General features: G+C 50.4%; 1 protein-coding gene across 2 annotated transcripts in view; it reads left to right on the top strand.

The window, feature by feature from the left end:
• The window catches only part of LOC121339259 (limbic system associated membrane protein), a 982,855-nt gene extending 981,404 nt beyond the window's left edge, over positions 1-1,451 (top strand). For both annotated transcript variants that reach the window (XM_041410922.1, XM_041410921.1), the window contains one exon: positions 785-1,451. In XM_041410922.1, coding sequence (XP_041266856.1) covers positions 785-882 — 98 coding nt within the window. In that variant the 3' untranslated portion in view covers positions 883-1,451. The remainder of the gene's footprint in view (positions 1-784) is intronic.
• Positions 1,452-8,909: the final 7,458 nt, after the last annotated feature.

Here is an 8,909-nt window from a genome sequence, read left to right on the forward strand (position 1 = left end):
CTGCCCCCTCTGACAGAGCCTGCGGATGCGCACGCACACACGTGCAACTTCATTTCCCACCCTCATGAAAAATCAACCTCGCCGGCACACCCTGCACCCTCACCCCATAGGTGTCATGCCACAGGGCTGTAAGTGCCACAGGGAAGCCTTCCTCCACCCTGACTCAGAAACAAATCATTACGGTGCAGCCCTGGGATGGAGGGGAGGTGTCTGCTGGCTGGGCCCATGCTTTATTGATCGGACCACGGTGATGAATCAGCTCCTGTAGAGCTGGTGTCTGCTGCAGACAGGTACTGGCCACTGCGCAGGATTACAGCGAGTCCTGGCATCTCAGTGCCACCACTGGGAAGGTGGCGGAGCGGGCAGGTGTGGGGGGGGTGACCAGGGGCTGCATCTGCAAAGGGGTGAACCATATCCCTGCACTGGAAGGGCAGCAGCTCCCAGCTGGAGGCAAAGCAAGGGCTGGGATGTGGTCAGCAGCCAGGTTTGAGCCTTCCCGCTTGCTCGAGGCTCTATTCCTCCAGCATGGGTGTTGTTTAGGGAGAGCCTCATGCCGTTGGAGTGTTGGGCTGAGGGAGGGAGGATGCTGATGAGCTGGCAGGCTGCAGCCTGTAGCTGTGCTGGAGGGAGGCTCACCAAGGTGGGAAGGTGGCCGTTCGCTGCAGCCCAAACCCAGCACTGCAGGAGCAGCCTGGGAGTGAAGTGCTGTGTTCCTGTGTCATCCCCATCTCACCCAGCCTCATGTAATCTTGTCTTCTTTTCTCTTCCTTCTCGCACCCTGCAGGACCCGGCACAGGGAGAGTAGACAACGGCTCCATGAGTTTGGCCGTCCCACTGTGGCTTCTGGCAGCGTCCCTGCTCTGCCTACTCAGCAAATGTTAATACAAATCAGAATTAAAATAATAATATTAATAATAATTAAAAAACAACACGACAACAACAACAACACACAAAACAAAACGCGTTATACAGGAGACAGAGCGAAGAGAGGGGAGAGAGAAAAAAGAGGGGGGGAGAGAGAGAGACGACTGTTTCTTTCACAACTTTTGTGTGTTCAGGAGCGAAGAGGGGGGAGAGGAAAAATTACAGCAAAGAAGACTCAGCAACATTTAATCCAAAACCTGAAAAGCCAGCTGTCAAGTCATCGACTGCCTAGGAGGCAACACGAAGCAAGGGAGAGAATGGGGCACCAGCAAGGATCGTGTCGCCAGAGGATGCTGCAATGTAAACAATCCAACAAAACCTGCAAAGCCAATCAAAAAGAAGATCCCTTTTCTTTTCTCTCCTCCTTCCTCTTTTCCATACTCCCTCACTTTCCTTCCTTCCTCCTCTTTCTTTCTTTTGCAGAAAGAGGTCTTTGCTTCGGTGTCTATAGCCATTTAACTTTTTCGATGCCCTGGGTCATTTTTGTGAGCTAATGCTCAACCAGTTCATACTTTTAAAAACAAATTTAAAAAAAAATAAAAAAAAGAGAAAAGAAAAAAAAAATAACAGCCACAAACCAGAGCAAGTCACCTGAAGCTCTCTGCACACTGGTGTCCTGTGAAGAACCCCTTCCTTTCTTCACTTCACCCTGCGCTCATGTGCACCCAGCCCTTGCTAAACACCTTATTCCCTGTTCCCTCCTTCATGAACATCTCCCCCACAGGCCTGATCTAAAGCTGTGTCAACTCTACTGAAAGCCTACTTTTTTTTCTTTTAAAATCCTCTTCCTTCCCCCTCCTCAATTCAACCAGGTGTCTTTCTCTTTCTCCTGTGTATGCCTGTGTGCGTGTGTGCATGCATGTGTGGCTCTTGCTTCGTCTACACTCTTTCTCTCTTTCTCTTGCTCTCTCTAAGCATGCAAAATGAACAGTCCATGTGTACATATGCTCATTCTGTTGTAGATAATGTCCTGCCTTGTAAGTGTGAGACAAGATGCAGAGAGATCACTTAGGCAGAGAAGAGGGGTGAGGAGAGAGGAGCAGCTGCAAAACAGGTTCACATTGCATCCCTCTCCTGTGTCCTCACTGGCTTTTTATCTTCTGGCCACCTTGCTTGTAAGAGTCAGTCTGCACCCTTGTCTAGGCTTTTTCTCCTCTCCCACCTCCAACCTCTTTGGCTCTCAGCCCCCAAGTACCAGCATAGCAGCCCATGCTATGCATGAGTGCTTGCACACGCGCATGGGGGTGTGCACTCATGTGCAATTGTCATGTGCAAGCAAGCAGAAGAAACCAGGACTGGCCTACAACACTATGGACGGAAGAGTGCAGTCACCATTCCTCCTGGGGATGGGAGGCTGGGCCAGTGGGATATGAGTGATGAGACCTTGGGTATCACCAAGTTGCCATTCCTTTTAGGTACAGTGTGCATAGGAACAATACCTCAACATGAAAACCACAATCTGGTCATTCCTAACCATTTTGGTAGACATGCAAAAATAGAGCCATACCCGTTTTTGTTGCTTTGTTGTTTTTGTTCTTACTGTCCTCCCCGGTATAAAAGGAAATGTAGACTGTGTAAGGGTGAGTGTGTGTGTGCATGTGTGTGTGCTGTATACCACTGCTGTTACAAAACTCACTGCAAATTCCATATTCAAAAGAAATTGGGTCAGAAAATGTCCCGGACCTGTGAATGTAAGAAATAAAACAAATATCAGGTCCAAAATCCTGGGCTTACAAAGAAGGAGCATAAAATGATGCAGAAAAGAAGTGGGCAGCACAATTTCCCCTGCTCTTTTATCTCAAGGGTGCTGGTCTTGCCGGAGAGTGCCCCACACTTCCCATGACAGAATCACATACAGAGGTGCCAACAAGAGAGGCTTTAGTGGTTCCCAAGTGAGGAGGCGAGAAAAAAGCTGTGAGAAACACGACTGAGAAAATGCTGGGCAGTGGCTGGAATTTGCCACACCAGCACAAGGTCTGCTGCAAGAGCCAGAGTGAGCAAAATAGTGCAGTGCCTGTGTGTGGGTGGGGGCAGTGGGGAGAAGACTCCTGTGTCCCCTGGCCCATCACGAGCCACAGTATCCACCAGCAGCAAAGATGATAAAACACAGGGTTCATCAGGTAGGCCTTTGTTGGAGAGAGGGATGTGCAGGGGAGAGCTTGATTTAGCCCAGTGAAGTCCAGTGACCATCCCAGGACAGCAGAGTGTTTTACAAGTGCTCAGCCACTTAGCTTTCAAGCAGCAGCCACTTTGCTCCTCTGCCTTTGCCCTGGGCACTGGGGCAGCAGCAGCATGCTTGGCAGCCCTGCTTACATGCAGGCAAGGGGGAAACAGCTTGGCCTTGCAATGTGTAGGAGGGGAAGGGGATACCCACCAGGTGGTCCCCTGCCAGGGAGGAAAGTGGGAATTGCTTCCTGCGAGCCCGTCCCCACCTTTGCACGGTTGGGGCACAGTCTGGTGAGGCTTCTGCCTTGCACTGCGGCACTGCCAGCGCTGCTGAGCTCAGCTCTTCCAAGAAGCAGCAGGCAAGCAATTAAGCAGGCAGTGAAGGGCTCCTCCCAGGCTGCCAGAAGTGCAAGGAAATTTAAAGAGACACATGAGAGGCTGAAGTTTGGGCATTGCAAGAGCTGCTGTGGGATTGGATGGTGGTAATTTGTGCTCCTCCAGACCCCAAAGCCATACCTGCAGGAGGGTGCAAGTTACAAGTGGGCAACTGGTACTTCAAATCCACCCAAGGCATCCAGGGATGGCTCACTTTCTCCTAAATAGGGCAGTCACTGATGGGACTTGGGCATTTCCTTTGGAGACTGGTGTGTGTCAGCCCATTAAAAAGATGCCCTGCATCCTTCAGAGCATTCAGACGTCCCAGTCCCCATGCCCAATCTTCTGGAGCGCCATCGAAATCATAGTCTTAGTAACAAGTCCAGATTTTCTGCTGCAGCAGGCCTCCTCTTTCCCCTGGTACAGCTGTGAGCTGATCCTGGTCCCAGAATCCAGGTCTGGGAGCTGCACCCTTTCCTGCACGCTGGCACAAGGTAAAACACCGCAGTGCTCTTTCTTGGGGCTGTACCTATGCCTGGATTTATTGCAACAGGCTTGTTGAAAAAGGTGGGCAGCCTGCAGTGTCTTGCTGTGGCAGCCTGCTCCTGAGGGCTGAGTCAAGCCCACTTTAGGTTCTTTGATGTCCCATGTGTTCTCTGCATCTGTTTTTGTCACTATGGGGTCACTCCTAGGCACTGGGTCACACACCATGTGGTGGCAGTCATCGACTCCCAGCACCTCATTATCTCACATTGCTTTGGTTCAAAGGAGTTTTGAGGGGATGTTTTTTTAGATGTCAAGGCATATGGTTAAAAGGGAGATATCTCACTAAAAGCAGGGCATTCATTTTTTGAAGCTGTCTACCAATTAGTGGGGGAAATGGCCCCAGCCCAGTGCTAGGATCTGGTCTTTCCTGCAGGCCCTGGGCAGATCTTTGCCTCTTGCATGGCTGTGAAACAGGGTGAAGGCCTGTTAATTGCAGACCTCTCTTGAGAAAAGCCACCAAGATGCCTGTTCTCTGCAGAAGTGGGACCCTACTGCTGGCAATGTCTGTTCCTAGGGACATTGTGGGTAGGTTGGAGCTTGATTTCCTCCAAGAATCTAATCCTGTGAGCTGCAGTGGGCCTCACAGGGTGCTGTAAAAATCCCCCTGTTTCTCCTGAATTCCAGCTCTCCTGAACTTTGAGGGTCTGCTCAAAGTACCTGTTGAGAGGTGAGGCCAGATGAATATAGGAAACACAGGCAAGATCTAATGCTTTTTCTCATTCTTTCTCCCCTCCGTCCTCTGATGGAGATGTTGCAATGGCTTTTCTCGTGTCTCAGGCCCTTCTCTCTGAAACTCTTTCTCCTCATCATCTCTTTTCCCCATTTGCATTGCTGTCTTTCCCATTACTTCCCAAAAAGCTGTGTTCTTGCTTCCTGCTGCCTCTCAGCTGGTTGGGGACCAGGGAAGGTGGGGGTTTGGAATGGGACACCAGTTCCTTGAGCTTGTCAGTGTAATTGTGTTTGATTGATGGAGATTTAACATTTAGTGTTATAAAAAGATATGAACAAAATGGAAAAAAAAAATTGTATTTCTCCTACTGGTTTGTAAATATTACAAGAGTTACATGAGATGTCTGGTAATGTCAAAAGCAGAGGAACAAAAACTTAGATTTCATATATGGCCCCATAAGTGCTAGCAGATTTCTAACCCTTTTCGGATGACCGAGAGGAGGGGTGAAGGCAAGTCTTTCTGAAAGGAACTGGGCAGGGGAAATGCAGCCACCCCGAGCCACATGAACTCCATGCATGATTGTAGCATGTTGCTTGGAGCGTGTGCCTGGTCAGATGGAAAACGAAGCAAACGCCTGTCTCTGAACGGCTGGGAAGGGCGACGTGGGATGCTCCAGCCAGCCGACACCTGTATCTTGGCAGTTGTGTTCATTTCTGTTTGTTTGCAGCCCCGCACTCGTGAGCTCATTGCTCAGTGATGCACCCTCTCCTCCTCCCCCGTACCCGCTTTCCTCACCAGTGAAGTTGTGTCGCCCTATGCTAACCCCGAGTGCATGTGAACGTGCCATTCATGGAGATCTCATTGGTGACATGCATTGTGTCAAGAGTTAGTCTTTGTCTGCACATCTTTCTCACACCACTGACTGTTCACCACTTGGGCAGATCGCTCGTGCACTGCTGCTTGACCCACTTTTGGTCAAAGAACATCCAAGCCGCACCAGCTCTTCTTAGCTCCAGGTGCATCCAGGCCATGCCCCCAGGCCACCTGTCTGAGTGACCCTGTTCTCAAAGTCCAACCACACAGCACGGACAAAGCCACCATCAAAAGCCATGTGGTCTCCAGGCTAAGTAGAAGCTACACATCTGGAAGGAATTGGGGGGAGCAGCAGAAAGTCCTGATGAAACAAGAGGATCTGGGAAGTCAGAGGAGTTATGCTAAATCCTTCACAGACCCACCAGCAGATGATATTTCAGCTCAATTTTTGTGCAGCGTTTCATCATTTTGCCCTTCCCTGGTGAGGGAATCTATGGGCACAGGGAAACACCTCTTCTCCTCCCAACCCCTCACACCTCTGCTTCCTCTCCTCCAAGTACACTGACCTGCAACCCAAATCATCATGGTGCTTGATGTGATGTAGCAGCTGACATGGGGGATGGCTGACCAAGACAGTAGGACAGAGGAGGTGCCAGGAGGGTGATCAGTTTTCTCTCTTTCTCTCTCTTTCTCTCTCCTCATGGTGCACAATCTTACTGCTTCTCTGACTCAAGGACACAAAACTTGAGTTAGGGATGCCGGGAGCAAACTGTCCTATGGGAAGAGCAAAACTTGAGGCAGGGAAGTGATGGAGAAGCTGGATGGTGATTTCCAAGCTGTGATGCTGGTGGAAAAGGGTAGGGATGAGTGCTGTCCATCATCCATGTGCAGAACTCTCAGGTTCACCAGCGAGGAGACCATGGCCTCTCAACGCTAATCTTAGAGTGGCTTCATTTCCAGTGGGATGCCCAGAAGATGATTTTTTTTAATTGCATGACTGCTGACTAAGAGCTGTGTCACACCACTAAAACCTCTTTCACTTTTCCTTCTTGTAACTTGCTAGAACAGTGATCGGGCAGCTCCCACAGCCCCCAGAATTTTGCCTAATGGTTGGCTTCCATTAGGGCAACATATGGTGCTTGCTTGTTGGTTCACTCACTGTAACAGGGAGCAGAACTCATCTTGGTGAGAGTACATTGGTGTGGTCCTCTGTACCTCTGTGGGTCAACGTGATGGAGTGAGGTAAGGAGATCTCCAAGGCAGGCCTTGGGCAAGAGGAGCAGCTCTCCTAATTAGCCCAGGCAGGTGGAAAGCAAAGAGTCCTTCATTTGCTGCAGGCTTGGGTTAGCTGGTGCCACAGCAACTCAGACAGCCCTGCAAGCCTTGTAGAAGTGGAGAAGGAGGGAGCAGTGACAGGGGGACATGATTGCAGCACAGGTGGTGGGGGCTGCATGAGCAGCAGGGCTCCTTGGGCAGCGCAGCTGGAGAAGAGGCAGAGATTGCATCCCAGGTAGGTCCTTCTTTCCCTGCCTGTCCTCGTGGTGCATCAGGAGCTCCCTCCTGGCCTCCCAGGGCACGCTCACCGTGCAGAAAAATGGGCCTCAGTGGGTAAAGCAGTGTGGCACCACGGTGGCTCCAGCTGTGTCCTGAGGAATGGCGTGTGGATGTTTCTGTACGTAACAGAGGGGCCATGGGTGGAGACAAGGAGCAAGGCCTACCTAGGAGCCAGCCAGTGGGGAGAGCGCGTCCCAGGTGGGGCTGCCCTTCTCTAGCATTGTGACATTTGCTCCCCATTCGGCCACACACAGGCGCATACGCACACGCCCGCCGGCTCCACGGCGCACATACTGCAGGAGCGCTCCTGGGGCGCTCTCCTTCCCCAAACCCTCTGCCACGCGCAGCCAGACAGGCGCTCAGCCGCCTGCTGCTGGCCGTGGCTCTGCCTGTGACACACCGCTACGCTGTGACCTCCTGAGGAGCCGGGAGAAGGCGCGGGCATGCCTGTGCCTGTGCCTGCGAGAGCACACGCGTGTGCCAGGAAAGGGAGGAGGGGGCACAGAGCAGGAACTTGTCTCCGCAGTGCCGCCTCCCAAAATCATTCAACCTTCCCAGCTGGAGCCAAGATTCATCCTCTAGACCTTGAGAATGAAGGCCAGTCCCTTCTTCTTGCTACACGGTGGGGTGGTTAGAACTCTCCTCATTAACAGTGTTATATACATATAAATATATATATATATCTATATCTTTATATATATTTTTCCCCAGCACCGTAGACATGAGCTGAACTTCTCTTTAACGAAATGAGAAAATGGCCATTTTATTTTTTGCCATTGTTTTGGTTTTGAAACTAGCTCTGTGAAAGAAAATTTTAAAAGCGCAAGTGTGTGTGTAAAAGAACCAATCAAAAAAACTAAACAACCCAACAAACAAATGAACAAAACCCAGTGATGGAATAAAAAAAAAAAAAAGATGCTTTTTATTTTTTCTTTTCTCAATGTATTTAACTTCTGTTATCTCGTTTCTGTTTCTTTACATGTATGAATGCTCTGCTCTTCTGTGATCTTAAAAAAATACAAAAAAATACAAAAATTAAATAAACATGAAAAGGAGGTAATGTTTCTTCATTTCCCCTCCCTTCCTTGCATACTCTGCCTTGTCTCCTCTCTGATAATGTCTCGTGATGACTTTCCAGCCCACAGGGGGAACATGGGCCAAGATACCCCTTCCCTCACCTTCCTTGGATGGGCAAGGTAGTCCAGGGCTGCAAGTGGGGCAGGGACCAGTGGCTTGGGACTGAGGGTGCTGTGTCACCCCAAGCAGTCTGACCCCTTCATTGCAGTGCCTGAGGAGGAAGAGAGCAGGCTGGCTGGAAATAGATGTGACATGGGGCTGCCAGGAGGAGATGCCATAGACAAAACTGCAGAGCACACCCCTGAAGTCAGCTTCTTGTTTGGTTTTGGTTTTTTTAATTAGTTAAATTGCATGATTGTATGTGTGTGCACAGATTGAGGTTGGGATCAAGACTGCAGTCCCAGGAGGGGAAGAACAAGGAAGCTGATAGAAGGAATGAGCTGAGGCTGAGCTGCTTAGGCGAGCACTGGACAGGAACAACAAAAGACAGAGCATGATGGTGGAGATGGTGGAGAGAGAGAGAAGGGGGGTGGTGGGCAAGGAGGCATAAGATGCTGGCCAGAAAACAGCAGGATGCAGCACTAGAGAGGCCAGGTTTTATGACAAGGAGGGAGTGGAGAAGCAGGGGAATGGTGAGGGCATGGGGCTTGGAATGAGAGCAGCCAGGACAAGGGGAAGAGGGGCAGGAGTCTTGTGCCATGGCCACAAGCAGGCATGAAAGGCATAGGTAAGAAAGGAGCTGGAGGAAGAGGGCAGCAGAGTAGCCTGGGCAAGTTTACAAGCA

Source organism: Onychostruthus taczanowskii, unplaced genomic scaffold, assembly GCF_017590055.1.
Source record: "Onychostruthus taczanowskii isolate IOZ18803 unplaced genomic scaffold, ASM1759005v1 scaffold34, whole genome shotgun sequence".
NCBI lineage: Eukaryota > Metazoa > Chordata > Aves > Passeriformes > Passeridae > Onychostruthus > Onychostruthus taczanowskii.